General features: G+C 42.2%; 1 protein-coding gene across 1 annotated transcript in view; it reads left to right on the top strand.

The window, feature by feature from the left end:
• Nucleotides 1–7,017, top strand: part of MTNR1A (melatonin receptor 1A) — a 123,681-nt gene extending 116,664 nt beyond the window's left edge. Inside the window, exon 3 of the mRNA XM_086963857.1 lies at nt 4,949–7,017. Coding sequence (XP_086819983.1) covers nt 4,949–5,817 — 869 coding nt within the window. The 3' untranslated portion in view covers nt 5,818–7,017. The remainder of the gene's footprint in view (nt 1–4,948) is intronic.
• The last annotated feature ends 16,691 nt before the right edge of the window (nt 7,018–23,708 follow it).

Genomic DNA, 23,708 nt, shown 5'->3' with positions numbered 1-23,708 from the left:
TCCGCGAGCGTAGCGTAGTGCTTCGCCCAGGGTTAGTCACCATCGCAGGTGCACCTAAAATTTGGACTGATTAAAGAAACAGTAGGGAGGATGTACTCTACTATAAAATGCTGGTACAAATTAAAACAGAATTTGAAACACAGTCTGATCAATTAGGCTTTATGAGACAAACTTGAAAATGACAAAAATCTACATACTACCAATATCTGTTGAAAGCACAAACAATTACCAACACAACTGAGCTACGGAACAATACTCTTTCCTTTGCAACTTTCAAACAAACAATAAATAAAGTTGCCAAATTCCATTCATTACTACTGGAGAAAAACAGCTTCAGCCTTAGATCTCATGGGTGGATGGTGATTAAATATTATAAACTTTAAAATCTTCACCTTACTTAGGCCTCACATTCTCGGCAAGAATAAAAAATAACTAATGGCCATCTGCTTTGTCCAGCTATCTATGGCAGACCAGCCATCCAAGAAGCAAAGCTGGTCCACAGCAGGCAGACCTTGTGGCGAATTAAAAGAGGACTTTGTTAATCTAATTTGCATCTGCCCATGTTTACACACAGCATGTTTCACTTTATTGAAAGAACTTTCATTGCACGAGGGATAAGGACATGCCGATAAGCAGTCATTCAAGCATTTGACCCGTCAGACCCTCAATTAAGAGGTGGTATCAATCATCACTTCTATTTAAGGGGCAGTGTTCACTACATTTGTTATAAAATGTATATATTGTTAAGGTTTTAGTTAACTAAACAATAAAACATTTATTTACTTATTCACTTACTGTCCCAAAATTCCAAATTCCACAACACGCAAGATGGTGAAATTTCTAAATTTGCATTCACTTCAGGCTTGGTCACCCGACAGGTTTTTACAGACTGGCAGTGCTACATGCCTCCTGCATAGCTAATTTTCCCACCTATCCTGGGGCAGAATGGGCCCTGGTCAGGGGGTTGGCATCCCCTCACCTCTGAGGGAATCCAGATTCACATACTGAAGGGGACGGCATCTTTGAAGCTCCATGCCTTGGAATGCTAAATTACTAGCCTTCTTGGGGATGGAGGTGATAACACATCTCCCCAGAGGAGGCATTGTTTCTTTCCTCTGAGAATGAGGTTCTCACCTCCCATGGGTCAGAAACTCGGCTGTGGTGGCAGGCTGGACTGGACCAGTCAGCCAGTATACCAGCGGGTTGGTATGTTTCATGGGGTTCCTAAAGGTTACCCTCTGGGTGCATGTATTAAGAAATTAATCCCTGAAATCAGTGTGGGTTTATTAATATGAGGTATTTGATAACAGACACCAAATGTTTCAGTGAAGCCATTGTGTAACTGGGGAACTCGTTTTGACCAGTGCCCAGTACATATCTTAATAAGTTCACTGTTTACTTGTACTATCAGGAATTGGATTGGACTGCACAGGGGCATATCTGCTCATGCAGATATGTCCTCGCATGCAATATAAGGCAACCTACCTTAGGGAAGGAAGGTCTGCTGTAGGGATGATTTACAAATAGTACATGCAGTGTTAGGGGTCAGGCACACAAGTGTATAATTTCGCTTTGTCACTTCTTAGAGCACCTTATAATGCATCCTGCGGTGACAGTCTGCATGAGTTTGTTGCTGGTTCCATTAGTGTGGTACAAGATATGCTGCAGCTATTATGGACCCTCCTTAGTACTGATGTCCTAGGTCCAAGACATATCACTTACTAGGGACTTACAGAGGTTTTAAAGAACTGGTCACTTGGGAATAAAGTGACCCGATATCTTGTATTGTATTGGGAAAAGAACACTGGCACTGGAGAGTTGGTTAGCAGGAACCCAGTGCACTTCAGTCAAAGTTGCATGAAATACTAGACAAAAAGTGGGGGGACAATTGCAACAAAAGCCCAGTTTCCCACACAACCTCCCCAGCCAACAGGCCAGAATACTCAGCCCCAACTTAGGAGAGCCTTCCTAGTCTGTCTGGTGAGAAAGAGTAATGTCATTTCCTTTGTGAAGCTGACTTAACTCAATAGGGTTAGGACCCCATCTAAAATGTGCTTTGCTTGCTTCTTTAGTTTCCTTACCCATTCTCTTTTCTTTGGCGCTAGAGGTATTCACCTCTGCTAATCCTATCTTATCCAAGGCAACCGCAGTTCACCCATAGGGGTTACAAACAACAAGAGTAATCCTACCATGTCCAACAGGGTCAGGGGAGTCTAGCTTTCTATTTGACATGGGGTCAGTCCACCATACCAATGACAGTGCAGCCATAAAGGCTAACACCCAACAGAGGCCAGCTGTTAGCACACAGAACCACACCTTTAGATCTTCTCTGACAAGTGAAGGGGTTAACTCTTAGGCTTCGTTGGGTTCAGGGGGGCTCTCTTTTGTTTTAAAGTGAGGGTTTACTACATCCTGTAGCAAAGACCCTTCCTCCACTCTCTCTTCTGTTAGCTGAGAAGCCATCATTTAATGCTTAACAGCTGCATGGCTGGTCAGGATGCCTTGTAGGCCAGGTAGGGCATAACCAGGGCCAACTGTGGAGTTCTCCCCTACTGAAGCTGGGTTGTCTTGGCTTACTGAAACTTTGGCTAAAAGTTTCCCACCTTTCCTACACTTTCTCCATTTTCTTTTCTTCTGGAGTCTATGTGTACTCAGTGGCGGTTCAGAACCTCCATAATCCTTGGGAGAGGAATGGAACTGGAACAGTACCAAGTTTGGCTCAGACCATCCTCTGGGAGGACATTTCCAAGGAGACAGTCCAGGGGGAGGTCTCTACTGATTAACACCCTTCTCCAACTAAGGGACCCCCATTATTTCTAGGGGTACTATAGCTACAGGCCTATCAGTAACCTCCACTTAACTCTCCTAGTCTCACCTGGGATATACTGGTTGGAGAGCACTAACTTGTCATGTACTATGGTGTGGGGAATCATCCTTAAAGACTACACTGGCAACCCCTTGAGGTATACTTGTGGGTTTGCTCTAAGGACAGGAAGTGTGCTTGTTTCAGTGCCCTGTCTGCTTACTGTCAAAGTGCCAAGCCTTTTTGGCAACCCTGGCCTCCCCCTGGTACCCACTTTTGTTTTCTTGGGGTATCTTGGGGCCCACCCTCCTAGACAGGTTTTTAAGGGCCTACATAGGACTCCTTATCTTGGTTTTTAATCTGGTTTACCTTTTCCTCCTGGGGGTAGGGCTTCACAACCACTTTCATTTGGTCACTCCCTTCATGACTCTTCCAGGACTCTCTTGTTTTACCCAATGAGAAGCCTTCTTCCCCAACTCCTGGGGCGAGACAGAACCCAGATCCACCAGGTATTGATGCAACTTTTCAGTTGCTTAACAGATTTTCCTTCAAATTTTAAATCCCATCGTGCACCTGACTTCTCTTTGGACAACCACCATGTGTTTTCACTGAAAAGTCCACAAACTCATCCCAGGACTGACTCGAGGTTTTCTGAGTTTCCCTGAACTAAATTCTATATTATCCAGCTGTGAATCCAGAGCCCTCAATCAGGGATCTCTTCATGAGAAAATAAGACTCAGCCTCTGCCTCATCAAGTATCCATCCCTGCACTTTCCAGAAAACAGCTCCCAGCATAGAGAGGCCCAAATCTTTTGGTTGAGTTTCCTCATTCTACAGGCCTTCTCCAAGACTGTAAACCATTTGGTGATATCTTCACCTTCTGCATATATGGGGTCAATTCCTTTAAGGATTTTATTGTCAAAGGCTACTTCTTTCTCAATATTTAAGTTTTTGCTGCCACCAGAGATGGGACCTAGACCCATCTCAATTCTTTATTTTTCTATAGCCAAGAGTTTTGCCTCGAGAGTTAGTCCCCTAGCCAGGTTTTGAAGATCTGCATCATCCTCACGTATTTCATTTCACGCATTACCAGAAGTACTCCCAGTAGAGGTACTGTCAGTATGTGAATTATAAACTCCTTCATCATCCTCACTGTCATTTCCCTCTTCTGGGTATCTATATTGGTTTCCATTGCCCCGGTCCTATCATGCTCAGCAAGGAGGTTGGGCTTTGGAGTTTTAGGCCCAGTGGCAAGGTTCCATGCTTGGCAGAGGTCCTTAACTTTGGACAGCTTAAGGTTTTTGTAAGGACCCAGGTTGAGCACCTGGGAACTACGCTCTGTCTCAGTCATGGTTTTTAGAATAGTTGGGACCTTTTTAGAGAGTTAGAAAAAATCTAGCAGACTATAGTTTTAAAATGGCTAACTATCTAGGCTTCTTTTAAAATTTCTAAACAGCAAGGACTGGGTGACATAGCCAATTCCCTAACAGAAAAGATTTTGTGATTGAAAAATCAGCAAAAAAAATTTGGCAACAAATATGTAATCTTTATTCTCATTGTCACTAATTTATGATGGATACATAGACAGAGCTTTGAGTCTCTTACTTATGGTCCATGCAACAGGTTATTTCAGAACAATTTCACAACAATATTTGAAACTATTTGTGATGCAACTTGAAGCTGTGTATTTTACTTAGACATATTACTATTGGGTATCTGCCACACAATTATCCTAATGACAGCTGTGAAAAATTACAGCCTAAATTGCTTTAGTACAGATGAATTACACAATCATTTTGTTGGATTCAACTGTGACTTTTGCTCTTAGCTTTTTTGTTTTAGTTAAATGTTCACTTTATCTGCCTCATATCACTCGAGATCACATCTATTTCACCAGTATTAGTAGAGTTATATTGAGTAACCAGTTTAAAAAATACATCTATGACGCTGTAAAAGATTGCACTAGTGTCTTCTATTGAATCTACAAATGTTGTTTTAAAGGTTTACCTGCAACACTGCATTTTCTAAAATATAGTCTGGGTTGCACAAATCTTATTTGTATGAACATTATTTTTTTCAAAGACAGAGAAGAAAAAGTTAATTGTAGCCATATTCTGTTATTAAAATTCTGTTATTCTTTTTCAGGAAACATATTTGTTGTCAGCCTGGCAATTGCAGACTTGGTAGTGGCGGTATATCCATACCCTCTTGTCTTGACTTCTATATTTCACAAAGGATGGAATTTGGGGTACCTGCACTGCCAGATAAGTGGCTTCCTGATGGGAATCAGCGTTATCGGATCTATTTTCAATATCACTGGCATCGCCATCAATCGCTACTGCTACATCTGCCACAGTCTCAAGTACGACAAGCTCTACAGTGACAAAAACTCCTTGTGCTATGTCATTCTTATCTGGGTGCTGACCTTTGTTGCTATTGTGCCAAATTTGTTTGTTGGGTCATTGCAGTATGACCCCAGGATTTATTCATGTACCTTTGCACAGTCGGTAAGCTCAGCATATACTATAGCTGTGGTGTTTTTCCATTTCATGCTTCCAATAGCCATAGTAACATTTTGTTACTTAAGAATCTGGATCTTAGTCATTCAAGTGCGTCGCAGGGTTAAGCCAGATAACAAGCCCAAACTGAAACCGCATGACTTCAGGAACTTTGTGACCATGTTTGTAGTATTTGTTCTGTTTGCCGTTTGTTGGGCTCCATTAAACATCATAGGCCTGGCTGTGGCAGCCAATCCTGACACAATCATGCCTAGGATCCCAGAGTGGTTGTTTGTGGGCAGTTATTACATGGCATACTTCAACAGCTGCCTTAATGCCATCATCTATGGGCTACTAAATCAGAACTTCAGAAGGGAATACAAGCGGATTGTTGTGACTATCTGTACTGCAAAGATGTTCTTTCAGGAGAGCTCCAATGATGCAGCTGACAGAATTAAAAGCAAGCCATCGCCAATGGTTACAAACAATAACCAAGTGAAGGTAGACTCGGTGTGACAGGAAGCCATATTATGGTTGCAATGCACTTGCCATAACAGCAGGAGAAATGCTGCTACTTATCCTTCTATTGAAGTATGCGGGAGGCTGTTGCCATGCAATGGCATGTGGGTGCCATGTACAGCAGTTGACAGCCAAAGTACCACTGCCTTGTTACACAGCTCTAATGACAGTACTGTATTGGACAATGATAATCTTTTTAACTATGATGAAGTATTAACTTTGTAAACCATAACATTTTCAAATTGAGTATTGCTGTTTTTTTATGTATTGCCTATTACTAGCTAATTTTATGATGCATTTGCATAGTCACCATATTTATAACTGTCGGAAAAATGCCAAGTTACACAACACGGTACAATAAGCTGTCTTTGTAGGCTGACAGCAGGCTGACTTTGCTGTCTTCACAATTGCATTTTCGATGCCATGATGCCTAAATGTTACATTGTACAGTTATTACCATTTTTTCTTATATTTTGAGTGCACATCATATAATGTGGATGTATAAATGTATCCATACATGTTTTAACACTTCATCATTTTAGTAGACAAGCTTAATATGTTCAAATGAAATGTGTGTGCCTAATGTTGGCTGTTACTCTCTTCACATCGGCCCCCCACTTTATGCCAGGGGTTTTCAAGCACAAAGAAGTGTGTTGCAGGAGATGTTTATTGAATATCCATCTAGATTGACCTCACCCTGTGCTGATGTCCAGGAACACTGTATGCATGCTGTAATGCAGGCTCCCTCCCATACTGGCTTTGAACAGGGATGCTGAGCAGTGTCAACCATATTAGTCCATCTTTCACTGTGATGTATTTCTGCCATGAATTCTCCCCAAAAATAACAGGTTCAGAACAAACTCCCTTCCTCAGTGTTAGAAGCAAAATGTATATATCTTTAGATAAAAATATGAATAAGCAATGTAAATGTTGATGTTTTTTGCCTTACTTCCAACATATTTTTAATTTTGAGTATGTATGCTTTCTATGATACTTTAAAAAGAAGGATAGTTAAAGTAGGATAGTTTCTTCTCAGTGGTCAATAGAGACTTTAGTTCTCAGAAAACAAACCCTTTTGAAAAATAACTTGTCATACTTACTTGTGCCACAGGTACATGGGCCTTAGAACCATTGCGAAAGCTGCTGTCTCTAGCATTGATGTTATCCCATGAGAATTACAATGCTTTCGACTGTCAAGTGCTAAAATGTATTTTTGATAACAGAAAAAAAATATGCCCGACATTTAATGCAATAAAGTATTATATGGTAAGCAATGTCTATGTTTTATTTAAGTATATGCTTGTAAATATGAAATAACATGTTGCAGTTATGATTGACTTTCTGTATTAATTGAAATCATACAAGAATGTTGTAAGTATAAACTGTTGTAGGGGGACTTGAAACTGTCAAAATGAAAAAACAACACAGACTCATGTTGGCAGTGCAAAGACAATTCTTTAATGATTGTTGCAACAGGGAGAAAGACCCTCGTTACACACACGCAGGCTGCTGGTCTCTAACAAATTGCTGCCTCACTGGCAGCTCTTTTTATACACATCTTTTACTATACTTTATTGCAAACAGTAAATAATAATTGACAGAAAAACACCGAAAGACCTGTGACCCCATAACCCAAACTTTAGCCTAATCCTCTACAGATTCTTTATTGCACTTCCAACAATGTTTAACAAACAAAGCCCTCTTCTGCTCCTGAATACGTGTGTATTCGCAGTTAATGTAATTTAAATGGAGTGTGTGCTTTTATCAGTGTGCACCTATGACCTCCACTTATTCTAAACTAATGCAGTTTTCCTGTACCCATTGTCTAATCAGGTTAAATCTGTTTGGAAGCATGGAGTGCATGCCTGTGCTCTCATGTGCTAAAGCCACAAATATTTTCATGCTTTCTCAACATGAGTTGGCCTTTAACTGAAACCCTTTCAAGTTACTTATCTCATAGTGTCCACAAGTGAACTTTTCACCTTTCTTCTTTTCAGTGCAAGGCTTGGGCCTAAACTGGGTTTTAACCACGTACAGCTGTATGTTTTCTACTCATGCATGTTTGCACTATGTTCTTGTGTTTTACATTTTCTGTGTGTTTGATATTTTCTATGATGTGTTCATAATTTACATTCCCTACAACATTTCCCCTTCTGGTTGATATTTGAACTACTTCATCTAGACCTTGGCCTGTACTTGGCACTAGGTGATACAAGTTGCCCTGGGAATCTACTACTTGCGTTGGTGTCCTAACTGGAAACACCTCTCCCACCTTTGCACCTATTCTCTTACAACATTTTAGGATTAACTGTAAAACACAATATATTAGCAATAAGACCTTAATAGTAGGCAACAGAGCTCCCAGTAGTCCCAACATCCTGGTCGACAGTGATAAAACTAACAATTAAACAACTTTCTGGGGCACCTCCTTCATCTACCATTTTCTTGGAATGTAAATGCAGCACACTGTTCCAATTTTCTTGCATACCCCTCCTTGCATGGCTTTTGGTGTTAAAGCTATCATTTGAAGTGTTAATGACTTTAAGCCTTCTCATCATTCCCACCATGTAACTTGCAGCCATTGAGCTGTTGCTTTAGCCTGAAACATGGCAAGATGCTCCTAAAGAAGAGTTGAACATCATTGAACAAGCAGTACTGTTGGGGAACATCACATCAAGTGCTTGTACCATATTACTCAGCAGTTCTCTTCCTTGAGTTAAGGTGCAGCAAGGTTGTTTGATGGCTCATGGGGTGCTCATGCAAAGGGAATATATTGATTCCAGGAATTATTGAAATTGCAGCATGCAAGGTCACAATGGAGCAGATATCACCCAGGCTTGGTTGTAAGTGGGCATACAGCAATTCGTTGCACTGCTGGTAAAAATAAGTGAGGCTGGAGGGGATCTATGACATAATATCGACAGACAGAATATAGACATAAAAAAATATCGAAGCAAAAATATCGACATTCTATCTACATAAAGGTAAGTACAAAAATATCGGAAAAAAATATAGTTGTACAAAAATATCGAACTTAAAAATATCGTTTTTTAAAATGTATTAATAATAATGTAAAAATAATTTAAAAATACATATAATTTAACAAAATATAGATATAAACATTAAAACATATTTAAAAAATAATAACTAATACATATACATTTTAAATAAATTGAAAACTCTACATATAAATTAATATATACACTTACTCCACATATTGCATCAGTATGGAAAGCGTTGGATAGCGTAGGGGTAAAAATTACTATTACCACTCCAGTGAAAGCAACAGTAGGGAAAGCGTTGGATAGCGTAGGGGTAAAAATAACTATTCCAACTCCAGAGGGTGCAACAGTAAGGAAAGCGTTGAATAGCATAGGGGTAAAAATTACTATTCCAACTTCAGAGGGTGCAACAGTAGGGAAAGCATTGGATAGCAAAGGGGTAAAAATTACTATTCCCTCTCCAAAGGATGCAACAGTAGGGGAAGCGTTGGATAGTGAAGGGATAAAAATTACTATTCCAACTTCAGAGGATGCAACAGTAGGGAAAGCGTTGGATAGCGTAGGGATAAAAATTACTATTCCCACTCCAAAGGGTGCAACAGTAGGGAAAGCGTTGGATAGCGTAGGAGTAAAAATTACTATTCCCACTCCAGAGGGTGCAACAGTAGGGAAAGCGTTGGATAGCGTAGAGGTAAAAATTACTATTCCCACTCCAAAGGGTGCAACAGTAGGAAAAGCATTGGGTAGCGTGGGGGTAAAAATTACTATTCCCATTCCAGAGAGTGCAACAGTAGGGAAAGCATTGGATAGCGTAAGGGTAAAAATTACTATTCCCACTACAGAGGGTGCAACAGTAGGGAAAGCGCTGGATAGCGTAGGGGTAAAAATTACTATTCCCACTCCAGAGGGTGCAACAGTAGGGAAAGCGTTGGATAGCGTAAGGGAAACAATTACTATTCCCACTCCAGAGGGTGCAACAGTAGGGAAAGCGTTGGATAGCGTAGGGGTAAAAATTACTATTCCCACTCAAGATGGTGCAATAGTAGCAAAAGCGCAGGATAGCGTAGGCGTTATATTAACATACTTATCAATTAAATATTTTTGTAAAGAAAAAATAGATGTAATATTTTATTTACAAAAATATATTACTAAATACCAAATATTTATAATTAATATCTACTAAAATAACAAAAAATTACTTCCCACGCTACTGACCCTTTAACACACAACACACTACACATACAAAAAACACAATTAATCTAAATATCAATTAATCAATTAATAACAATTAATATTATTAAATTGATGTAAATATATATTAACTAATTGACAAATATTAATTACCAATTAATAATTAATGACCAATTAATAATTAATTAACAAGAAATGTACAACAATAAACAATATTTATTAATACATTCTTTATAATTAATATAAATTAATTTAAAAAAAACTAATTACCAATTAATTCATTAATAATGAATTAATAATAAATACCAGATAAATAAATACAATCTCTTTATTTAATTTAATTTAATTATTTCACACCCTATTCCCCTATAAACACACAACCCACTACACATAAATAAATCACATACAATTGTAATTTTCATTTAATCACTTAATAATAATTAATTACCAATTAATTATTAATTAACAATAACAAAAAATAAAAAAATATTACTACATTAACTCTAATTAATGTAAATAACTAATTAATAATAATTCATTACCAATTAATTATTATTTAACAATTAATTATTATTTAACAATTATTTATTAATCAAAAATATTTTAAAAAATATAATAATTAAATAATTATAATTAAATTACTTCCCAACCTATTCCCCTATAAACCCACAACCCGCTCGATATTCTATACCATCGAAATTAAAACATTGATATTATTGTATATCGATATTTTAATTTCGATATTCTGGCTACCTACCGGCTGGAGGTGCCCACCCCCTGCATATCAGTGTTGTAAATTGTGTCTTACAGCCAATATTTTGGCCTACGTTAACAGTGCCATTTTCTCTAAAACATAAAGCAACAGAAGTTAGTTTCATGACATGACAGGTTGTACCTACCCACATATCACATGAAAGGTTTTCATCACAGAAATGTACTTTCTTTCATTGAGTGAATCCTATCTGATCAGGTAGCATGAGGAATTAGGAAATGCACAAAACAGGATTCATTAGTGTTTTCGGATACCTCTTATTATTTGACAACTGAAGATGGGTATTACGGGCACATTGTATTAGAGAGCTCTCTTCATACATGAAAAACATTAGAACTGAAGGTCATGTTGTAATAAAAGAGCAGGAAAGATAGAATCAAGAGACAAAAGAAAAGCATTAAAAGCAAAAATACATATCTTTTGTGGAGGCGGAGGGAGGTATTTTTATGATGACAGCCTTTTCCCCCTCCAGTTTCATTTAGGTTGTCTATGATTTGTGGCAAGATGCTAGGTTTAGAAGAACATGGCTGTGGTGGAACAAGGTTTTCCTGCCATTCACCTCTATGGCAGTGGGAGCGATGGGCCATAGAATCATCTTTCCCTTCAATATTCAAACAAAGTTCTTTACAAATACTTTATATCCTGTGTGCACAGCTGGAAGTTTGACTTCTGTGGTTGCACACTTCTCCATTGTCTTTGTTACCCATGTGGAGATGAACTTATGCACAGTTCATTAGTTCACACAAATATACTTTGGGGTACTTTGGCTAGGATATGTGAAGACCATGTAATGTATTGGCTAAGATACATGGACAATGTGTTTTTAGTATGGACGGGTGACCTGGATAGTGCTAAATCTTTCATTACTGAATTGAACAGCACCAGAGTTAATCTTAGATTCACTTCACACTTCAGTCACACACAGGTGGCATTCCTGGATACTACCATCTATGTATCAGGAGATAAGTTGGAGTTTACACTATATAGAAAACCTACTGTGGAGAATGCCATCTTTCATGCATCTAGCTCACAGCCCAGCACCTCATTAGAAGTATCCCCTATATGGTTCTTCTAAGACTAACAAGCATTTGCAATGCAATAGGTCTCGCATTAGGAAAGTTTGAGCTATTAGTATTGTAAATGACACATTTTTTATTTATGTGTTGGTTTTGGAAATAGCGAAATTAATAGCTTTGTCATTTACAATGCCAATACTTTTAACTTTCGCAAATGTGACACCTATAGCATTTGTAATGCAATATGTATTGTATTTACGTGACTTAGATGTAGTGAATCCCCTCTACTCAAATATCTCCTCCCCCAGCAACTTCGCAATACATGAGAGGTCAACAATATAAAGCTGTCACGATAAGCACGTCTTATATTCTCCAATGAAAGCATTAGCGAAAGTGTTTGTTAATTGAGGGCAACGAAGACAATACATCTACAGTGTTCATGTGACATTGTACAGCTGAGAGGTGTGCACAATGCCAGCTACCTCTGGAGCCCCCGGAGCGAGCAGCTTGCCCCAGCCTATCCCGGCACTTACTATGGGGCATTGGTGAAACGGGGGCTCCTGGGTGGCTAGTATCTGTACAGGTGACAGTAAAGCACGTCGAAGCAGTAGCAGCACATCTCGGCTGACACCACCATCTTGCGAGGTCCAGGGCTGTGGTTGGCGGGGGAGAGAGAAGTGCAGCCGGCGGCAGGGGACAGGGAGGCGCAGCCGCTCAGTCCCCCCAGGCTATTCACCACCCGTCCGCCGCCGTTGCCAGCCGCAGTTACACCGCCCCCGGCGAGGCCGCCCAGCCTCAGCTCGCCGCGGCACTGCCGCTCCCCGCCGTTGCAGTGCGAGGTTCCTCCTGCGACGGGGCTGCCCGCGCTGGAGGGGGGTGAACTGGACAGCTTCTGTTTCTTCACCCCGCAGCAACCCGCCGCCATCTTTGAATGCTCTCCCCCCATGCTCCGCTTCCGACCCATTCCTGGCTCCACTAGCCGTGACGTCAGCGCGTGCCGTTTGTGCGCGAGGTGGGAGACCGGAGGGGGGGTGCGCGAGAGGTGCGTGCGCGATCACGGAGGTCCCTCCGTCACGCCCGGGATCCAGCTCCTAGGACAGAGAGGAGGAGGAGGGCTCAGAGGGAAGAGGAGGAGGCTCAGTCGGTGACGGTGACAGCGACAGGACACTGTATCAGAAGGGAAGTGGGAGGTGAAAGGGGAGGTACAGAATAGGGTGAACGGATACATCCAACACCAGTGAAGGCGCAAGCTGAAGATCGCCGGAGCACCGAGTTGAAGCCTGCAGCCAACACTGACCTGCTGCCGCCCGGTGAGTGGGGGGAGAGGGGTGGGTGGGGGGGGGGGGGGATGTGTGTGTGTGTGTGTGCGCGCGTGCACGTGTGTGTCTGTGTACATGCACGGCTGAATTGCTGCAAATGTAGACGGAGCCGACGTGCGCGTGCACGAGGTCAAATCCAGAGGAAAAGCGCGTGGCACCCTCTTGTCCTAATCCCCCCGAAGTCGATGACTATAGTTGTCGAACTTGGACAGCATCCTACGGATGCTAGTCCAGCTCGACCTAAAAAGGATGAGTAGCACTAATGAGGAGCTCACTAAATGTACTCAAGAGGCTCTTTCTAGATTCAAAGCTAGAGGTTACAATGAGTCTGTGCTTAAGGAAGCTAGTGATAAGGTAGCACTGAGAATGAGAGAATCTGTGTTGGGAGCAGTTACCAGGCCCCCAGAGACAGAACATAATGGAGATGAGAATAATGCTCCTCCTCTTATCACTACATTTAACAGACACCACATGCAGTTGAAAGCTATTATCAACAAAAATTGTCTCATATTGAGAACGGATGCAGTTCTGGTACCTTGCCTACCCACAAAACCATCTATTACATTTAGACGTGCTGTTTTCAAGAGAACGCAATTAGTTAAAAGTAGCTCTGAAATAATATCTAGTGGCACTTGGCTTCAACTCAAGAAGGGCTTCTAGAAATGTACTTCCTGTAGAGACTGTAAATTTGGCACCAATAGAACACACTATTCAACACCATTCAGTTCTAAAGAAGTACAGATTAAGGGGCACTACACATGTCGTACAGATTATGCTGTTGATGTTCTCACATGTACCTGTGGCCTCAATTATGTGGGCAGCACTAGGTTCCACGTACATGCCGGCATTTCCCAACAATTCAGAGCCGTTGTAAATCATGATATCATCTATCCGGTCTCCAATGTCTAACTTATTTTGTGATTGATTCCATCCCAAAGTTACGACAGGGTGGCAAAAGAGAAAGAATGCTGAGACAACTGGAAACCCGTCTAATAATAGAATTAGAATGCAAGGCCCCTTTTTGCTTAAACACCACGAAAGATCTGTGCGTTTTTCTGTAACTGTGCATTAACATAGGTGGATTTTTTCCAGTTATTAGATTTTGCACAACATGAATTCAGTTTGGTTTGTTCATTCTTAATATTTATCTATCTATTTGTTTACTTGCATTTTATTTTTATACCTACCTCACAACTACATAACTATTAACATGTTTGATTAGATTAATTCCGTTCATAAGATTATATGACACCTCTATGTAGAATTGCAGTATCTATAATATTTGTAATAGGTTTTGCATTTAAAACACTCTTAGATCTGAGCCTATTTGCTCATTATTAGCACTTTTCAAATGTTTGCACTATTATGGTATTGCTTATAGGGGCCACCATTTATTTCTTATTTTTTAAAGGGTGTTTTATAGTTGTTTTAACATGGAGTATATACAATTCTCAGGATATTGACATCTTTATGTTATATGTACTGTACCTTTCCTACCTGAAGGTATATCAGCGGGACACTTGATGCATTTGAGTAGCCCCATTGCATTTAAGCTGACATGATGGGCTCAATTGGATGTTTTAACTGGTAATGTAATGTAATTGCTTTATTTGATGATTAATACAAATCATTACAAACAGAGATAAAACACAGTATATAAACAGAGAACAAATTTAAAATGAAAATTTCTTTGCAGCATTAATAGCGGACAACAATAAAGAAGATGCATTTGTGCAAATTTGCTTGTAGGCAATTTCCAAACCCTTTAACAACAGTGGAGGAGTACCCCCTAGAAAGGAGAATACAGAAAAGGATTACTTCTGTATCTAGAGCTTAAGGCTCAGGTTAGCACTAAGTGCCCCAGCCCTATACCGGACAGTGTTTGTCCTTTAAGAAGACCCCTCACTCACCAACCTGGTTGGTGACATGCTTCATCATCGGGGTCCCACCCCATAGGCCGAGTGCCCATAGGGTGTGCTGTGACACCTGATTACAGTGGAGCAGGTTTCTTGTTTTTTTATATGTGCAGAAAAATTACAGTGATATGTGGATTAAAAAGGGCCAAGACTACTCACTCCAAGACTTTATTCTTGAGTGCTTGAACCCTGTTAAAAACAATGTGGCACCTGTGCCTATTTAGGAAGGCTTTGGTGTCTCGAGAAGTGTGATAAGTTAAAAATAGCGTAGTGTGCTATGTGATTTAGTTAAAAGTAGGTCTACATGTTTCAACCATATAAAAAATTCTTAGGTTTTCGTCAGGACCATGAGTTATGAGCGGGGTGGTCCGCACACGCTAAGGCGCGTCCAGCCCTCGTTCAAATAAAGACCACAAATTGTGGTCTGGTGTAAAAAAGTGTCTTATCCTGGTTCAGGAAAAAACACTTGAAGCGGTAACTATCGCTTCATGGGCATCGGGTGGTGACTCCACGGGGCATTCGCGAGTAGCAACCAAGTAGGTTTGTACTCAAGATGAGCAGAAGCCGCAAGTGACAAATACTTGCCGTCTTGGACAACCCGATGCCCATGAAGCGATAGTTACCGCTTCAAGTGTTTTGCAAAGTTGGAAACCCCACAGACCTGAAATCATACTAAGGGCTCCGGTGGCTGATGCTTAATATCCTCTGTCATCCCTATCTAGGTGAATCCTGACAGCTAATAACTATCAAAAAGAAGCAGACAACTATACTGCATTTGATTACTTTTTGAAAAGGGAATTGTATTTAGGAATATCACGTGGCTACTCCAGGAAGAAGGCGCTGGCCGCCGAAACGCGCGTAGAGTCAAATAATTTCGCCACTCGTCTTATTTAGTTCATGAATTTATTGTTCATTGTATATTTTTTTAAAACTGTTTTCACCTGCAATACAATACTGCATGATTTTTTAACTTTGTGTCACATTGAATGAAATGTTTTCTGTTTTAATTAAATGAATAAAATGTTATGTCTTTTAGCCAGCTGTAGTTACCTGTTTATTATTCTTTGTCAAGCACACATTTAAAACTGTTGATTGCCTAGGTTGTTACTTCACATATATAGTTAGGAATTAGCATTTAAAAAAACATAGAAATTCACTGAAAAAAACCTTAGGTTTCAGGGACGTTATAGTTAGTTGGACATTTTACTCATAGAAAACCATAGAAATTCCCCTGCTATAGTTAGTTGAGCTAACAATAACTCTTGCACCCGCAATGCACTGCTGATGACGTCACATATCACATCATTGATGACATGGTCAGTGACATCGCCACAAACGAGAGCCAAAACTAATGCTAATGATATGCAAAGTAGGCGTTCCTGTGCAAAAAAACAAAACACCACTTCCCCATATTTCCAAGGACCAGCCAAATCTGCAACGCGATTCAAAAAGCAGGTGATAAACCGAGTTAGCAGTAACGAACTACCATCAACCTTTAACTGGTGTAAGGAGGTCGACTATCTACTGCATGAATTGTACCCAACTCACAGCCACATCTAAAGACCAACACGTGATAGAGCTACTAATCATGCAGCTACAACACCCAACAAGGCCACAACACCCAGCGCCACCACCACCAGAACTCCCCCCGGACCATCCCCCCTACTACCACTGAGGCAGCGTAAAACAGGACAACGGACCTTCCCGAAATGCCATGCCCCTCAGCCGCACAATAGCTGAATATTGAAAGATGTGGCAACCAACTATATATGAAAGAGGCAAGTCACCCATGAATAATAATGCACAAAATGCCAAGTGTAGCGCTGATGTGCTGCACAGACCTCACTATGCAAAGCACAAACCTCTCCATGTGGAGATATACTATTGATACTTGTAGTGTGGTGCACAGTGGACGCAACCATGTTACCTTAGGCAGTGTGGAAGATCTCGGTCATGTAGCTGTGTTGTCCCCCCCCCTGGAAGCGGAAGCAGAGTGGGCTGGTACAACGTACGACACTCCAGCGTAGGAGTATGAATAAGTTGGCCAGGCCCTGGGTGTGGTTCACTTGTGGGAAAACCAACGACTCTACCAGAGCGGCAACCCTCACCCTGCCACGTGGCTGCGACCATGACTGCAGGCCTCCTCGAAACAGGTCCCCTGCAAACCCAGCGGCACAGTACCACAGACTTATGTCTGTACCGACTACTGCCTTCGATCTCCACTGCGGACAACAGGGCTCACAATTCAGATGCAGTGGTGATTGCAGATGACGCAGTCCAGTCCGCAAGACATGTTGCTCCCAGCGCGTCCCACCTGGACCACGCATCATCGCAGGGTGTGCACATGCTGTGTGCTTCAGGTGCTACTAACTCACTGCACCATAAGTCATTGCCATGTGGCCTTATCAAGGCAGAACTCATTAGAAAAAGGACATTGCTCCCACTGCGACCCGTCAGGACCACGCATCATCGCAGGCTGCACACACGCTGTGTGCTTCAGGTGCTACTAACTCCCTGCACCATAAGTCATTGCCACGTGGCCTTCTCAAGGCAGAATTCATTAGACAAAAGACATTGCTTCCAGTGCGACCAGGCTGGACCACACATCATTGCAGGCTGCACACATGCTGTGTGCTTCAGGTGCTACTAACTCACTGCACCATAAGTCATCACCACGTGGCCTTATCAAGGCAGAATTCATTAGACAAAAGACATTTCTCCCAGTGCGGCCCGCCGGGATCACCTATCATCGCAGGGTGCACACACGCTGAGTACTCTAGGTGCCACTAACTGTGCAGCTCAACTCAGCACCAAGCGGCTGTGTGTCCATCCTGACCTCTGCCTCCGCCCTACACTGGGGTTATACAGTTCAAAATTCAAGATTAGTAGCGATGCAAATTGTGTAGGAGACTATAATGGTTAAGAAGACCAAATGCTCCCAATCTGCGCAGCTCAAGTGAACATCACATGCCTGTGGGCCTTTGCTGACCGCTGCCTCCGACCGACACTGTGGAAGACCGGCGACACATAGGGCCAGCTACCCCTGTTCAACACAAGCCGATCCCACATGTGTAACTGTGTCCTGAGTCCTGAATTGCAGCGACCCCAACTTCATGGTAGTGACCATAGCACCAGACTCTCTTCAATCAGTGAGGGATATTTGCATATGGATGGGCAGGGATACGTGGTGCCACTGAACCTGAACTACGCAGACCGGTGGGCCCACCAACATATGCACATGGCTGTGGGCCCTTGCGCACCGCTGCCTCTGACCTACACTGTGGCAGACAGGCAACACATGGTGCCACTAACCGGCATCAACACAAGCCAATCCCCCATGTGAACTGTGTCCTGAGTCCTGAATAGCAGTAACCCCAACTCCATGAGACAACCACAGCAGCAGACTACCTCCAATCAGTGAGGAATGTTTTCATATGGAAGGCCGGCGACACGTGCTGCCACTAACTCTGTTCAACACAAGCCGATCCCACATGTGTAACTGTGTCTGAATGACAGTGACCCCGAGTCCGTGGCAGAAACCACAGCACCAGACTCCCTCTGATCAGTGAGGCATACTCCATGTGCAACGGCGGCGACACGTGGTGCCACTAACCCTCTTTAACACAAGCCGATCCCACATGTCTAACTGTGTCCTGAGTCAGGAATCGCACTGACCCCAAGTCTGTGGCACCAACCACAGTACCACACTCCCTTCGATCAGTAAGGCATATTTCGATATGCAAGGCCGGCGACACGTAGTCCCACTAACCCTCTTAACACAAGGTGATCCTGCATGTGTAACTGTGTCCTGAGTCCTGAATGGCAGTGACCCCAAGTCCATGGGACCGCCCTCAGCACCACTCCCTGTGATCAGTGAGGGGTATTTCCATATGCAACTACAGACTCCATTAGCCAAGTAACTATCTCAATCCTACACCCTACATATTATCCTTTTAGTATCCTTGCTTCAAGAACTTTTTTTTATATCAGTTATAGCTTAACTACAATGGCCAAATTAATCATCAAGTGCAAACCAACATGGAATAGCAGTCTGCACTGTGGGCAGTACAGCTCGCAATTCCAATTTTAAATGCTAATTTCTAACAACAAGATTGTATTCAGAAAATACAACACTTTGTCAGTGTATTCTATACTAACTTTTCATGATATGCCCACACTGCACTCAGTAGTTAATTATTTCTTCATTCATTAACAACAGAGTCCACTAGGCAAGCAACTATTACATGCCTCAAATCTACATAATATTGTTTTAGTATGCTTTCTTCTTGAACATTTTTTATATCAGTTAAAGCTTTAGTACAATCACCAAATTCATTTTCACATACAAACAAACACTCTTTAGCAGTCTACACTGCGGGCAGCAGAGCACGCAATTTGAATTTTGGACACATGATGCCAACTAACCCTGTTCAACACAAGCCGATCCCACATGTGTAACTGTGTCCTGGGTCCTGAATGACAGTGACCCCAAGTCCATGGCAGCGACCACAGCACCACACTCCCTCTGATCAGTGAGGCATATTTCCACGTGCAAGGCCGGTGACACATACTCCCATTAACCCTCTTTAACAGAAGCCGATCCCACATGTTTAACTGTGTCCTGAGTCCTGAATGTCAGTGACCCAAACTTTGTGACAGCGACCACAGCCTCACACTCCCTTCGATTAGTAAGGGGTATGTGCACATGGAAGGCCGGCGACACATGGTGCCACTGAACCTGCACTACGCAGGCCGGTGGGGCCACCAGCGTATGCACATGGCTGTGGGCTCTTGCTCATCGCTACCTCTGGCCTACACTGTGGTCAGCACACCTCACAATTCAGATAGAGTCCTGATTCCACATGAGGCAGTCCAGTAGGCAAGACACATTGCTCCCAGTGTGGTTCATCCACACCAAGCATCATCACAGGCTCATACAGTCTCAATGCTTCTGGTGCCACTAACCCTATTTAACCCAAGCCGATCCCACATCTGTAACTGTGTCCTGATTCCTAAATGGCAGTAAACTCCAACTTTGTGGCAGGGACCACAGCAGCAGACTCAATTTGATCAGTGAGACATATTTCGATATGCAAGGCTGACGAAAGTTAGTCCCACTAACCCTCTTTAACACAGGCCTATCCCACATGTGTAACTGTGTCCTGAGTCCTGAATGGCAGTCACCCTAACTTTGTGGCAGTGACCACAGCACCAGACTCCCTTCAGTCTTATTTGTTGTTCTTTTCTTTAAATACACTTTTTTATATGTAGAACTATACATGACTAAGATTCTTCTTTGTCCAATCGCACAGGGACACTTCCGGGCTCATGAAGGTTGTTGGGGGTATATTCATAATGTGGGAAGAGGGTGCGTTAACTGCTGATGTGGGAAGAGGCAGAGTTAAAAGGGTATCTATCACAGAAAGAAATCCAATATGTTTTCACAAATGCCTTGGACAGAAGCCAGCTGACAGACTGAATCACAAAATGATTTTTCAACACTTATGTAGTGTGAGTTATGAACAGTTCGCAGCCAGGCTTGCATAGGGTCAGCTGCGTCTCGTCCGCTCGACTCACAGACGCAGTACTACAAGCCGTTCGCATCATTGTAGCTGTCACTGCCCTGTTCCATCATACGCCACACCCCTCAGATTACGTTCCGGTGTTGGCCCCACAGAGCTACCTGTTGCAGGCGTACTCGCTGTTGGTGTAAGTTAGTGGTCTAGTTCTCAACATCTCACGGCCACTCCCTGAGGGCAGGTTTGCACACACACCACACCCATCCGACACATGTATCACAGGCCATGTAAATATAATATTTTTTTCGAAAAGTTTTATGGAGCGCGGACAAGACCCTTGCGGGTATCAGAGCACTTTGCAGTCAGTGTGTATAGGTATACTAAACTATAAAGATAAGTAAGACCATAAAAAATAGCATCATAAAGCTTAACAAATAAAAGGACAAATCAAAAATTAAAGATGAGCAGGACCATAATAAATAGCAGCAAAAAGCATAACAGACTGAAGGACAAATCCAATATGATGCAGAACTGGAGCGGCCTGATAGGTCATGGTAGTACATTAATGATAAGAACGTCAAATAAATAGAACAAACTGAACATATAAAAAGCAAAGCAGTGAGGTGCAGTGAAAGGGCGAAACATATGAATCATGGAAATGGCAAAAATATTGATTAGGTTGATAAGTATGATGAAGGGAATGGAGGTTCTCACAGACACATGAGGCTATGTTTACGTACATTTTGCCAAAAGGATGCCTTTTATTTCCAGTTTGAAGGAAGAGGTGGAGGGGTTCAGTCTTATTTCTGGTGGAAGGGCATTCCATATCCTGGGTGCCATTCCTGAAAAGGATCGATTATACGTTTTTTCTTGTTGAATTTTTGTGGTTTCAGAAGGAGGTTTTCCGCACTTCTTGTTGATCTTGTCCCTCCAGATATTGTGAATTTTTGTGTAAGATAGCTGGATGCATTATGATGTATGGCCTTGTACGTCATGCAAGCTATTTTCAGGTGGATTCTGGCTTCAAATGGCAGCCAGTTTAAAGATTTTTGGTCCAGGGAGATGTGGGCCCTTCTTTTCGAGCCAGTGATGAGTCTCGCTGCCGCGTTGATAGAGGATCTTAGAGGAGCTGTAGTGGCTTTGGGGAGACCACATAGCTAGACACTTCCATAGTCCAGCCACGGTAGAACTAGAGCCTGAACTGCCATCTTGAAGTCCTTGGGAGGTAGGAAGGGCTTCAGCTTCCTTAGTGTATTAATCTGAAAGTTTGCTCCCTTTGTTGCATTACTAATATGTTTCTGCATATTGAAGTTACAGTCCAGAGTTAAACCCAGTGATTTAGCTGAATCCACAATGGTTGGTTGAACATTGAGTTCTGTAAGGTGTTCGATCAAGTTGTGCATTGTGGGGACTTTGGTGGGTGGGGTAATAAGGAGGAATTCAGTTTTTAAATATTGAGGTGATTCTCTGCAAGCCATGTTTGGGTGGTCTTAAGAGTATTGTTAAGCAAACTAATGTCGTCCAAGGTGTTGATCTTGAGGTACAGTTGGCTATCGTCGGCATACATGTGCAATTGCACGTTGGATGTTTATAACAGATCTGTGAGTGGTTCCATGAATAGGTTGAAGAGTGTAGGAACCTTGTGGGACTCCTAGCGTAACTGGAACAGGTTTGGACAGGGTGGTGTTGACTTTGAGTCCGGTTTTGCAGAAAAGAGGTCAACCATTTGAGCGCTGATCGTGAGAGACCCATTCTGTGTTTCAACAGATGTATCAAGTGCTCGTGTTTGACCGTATCGAACACTGAGGAGAGGTCTAGTAGGATAAGGAGGCATGCTTCGTTTTGATCAAGTATTTGAAGTGCATCATCAATGATGTGTGTCATGGCTGATTCCGTGTTGTGGTTTGCATGGAAGCCGGATTGGTGTTCGTTTAGGAGGTTGAAGTGATCAATATGTTTTGTCAGTTGGTATTGAACGCATTTTTGTAGAAGTTTGGCCAAGGTGGGAATATTGGAGATTAGGCGGTAGCTGTTTAGGTCCATGGGGTCAGCTGTGGATTTCTTAAGGATGGGAGACACCTGCCCTACCTTTAGGGAGTCAGGGATGCAACCTTGTAGAAGTGAAATGTTGATGATCTTGGTTCAGAGAGGTGGTAGCAAAGGGGTAAGATCTTTAACTGCATTTGTGGGGAGAGGGTCAGTGAGGTGATTGGAAGGCTTCAGGGCATTGAGAAATTTGCCTATAGCGTCTTCAGAATAGGTGTAAAAGTATGACCATGCTGCATCGTTTTCTAGGGTCAACTTTGATGCAATTTGTTGTGATGCAATTGGGGGTAGAGGGGAGGTTTTGGTGAGCGGGCAAGAGTGAGAGATTAGGTCCTTGAGGAGATCTTTCTTGATGTTCCTCACATGTGGAAACACTCTTTAGTTGCAGGGGAGCAAATTTGTTAATTATTGAAGTCATGGAGTTGAGGTAGTGGTTGGTGAGATCAATTACGTTGGAAGTTCCAGCAGGGGGTAGAGGTAGATTCTGGCAAGAGGTGGGTAACGTGTTTGGGTTGAGATTTTTCCAATCTCTTTTCCATACTTTAGGTTTTGTGGCTTGGGCCATATTCAGTTTGACAGTTTTCTTGATGAAGAAGGTGATGATGTGATGGTCAGACCAATCACAAGGGAGGATCGACTCCAAATGGGTGAAATCACTCTTAGAGATTATTAAGTATAAATTTGCGCCTTTATTGTGTGTAGGGCTATTGCACAATTGGTTGAGGTCTAAGGCTTTGAGTAAGTTTTTGAGGCTGTTGACTACTGTATCATTGGGGTCATTCCAGTGGAGGTTAAAGTCACCCAGGAAAAATTGTGTGTTTCGTTGACCGGTGTGTGTTGTGATTAGATCCACGAGGTGTTCTGTGAATAGGAGGTTGTCACCAGGTGAGTGATAGATGATGTGTAGCGAGCAGACAGGTTAACCATTACTGTTGATGTCGAGGCTTATGTATTCACAAGAAGGGAGTACCGAGGATATAGCTCTGTTTACGGTGATGTTGCTCCGGTGTATGCCTGCAATAACTCCTCCATTCTTACCAGTCCTGTGTAGTCTGATGACGTCATAGTTAGGGGGTACTAGGATGTCGATGAGGAGCAAGGAAGATT

The sequence above is a fragment of the Lissotriton vulgaris genome, chromosome 3_1 (genome assembly GCF_964263255.1).
Source record: "Lissotriton vulgaris chromosome 3_1, aLisVul1.2, whole genome shotgun sequence".
NCBI lineage: Eukaryota > Metazoa > Chordata > Amphibia > Caudata > Salamandridae > Lissotriton > Lissotriton vulgaris.
Note: the sequence above shows the minus strand (reverse complement) of the source record. Positions and strands in the feature narration are given on the sequence as shown.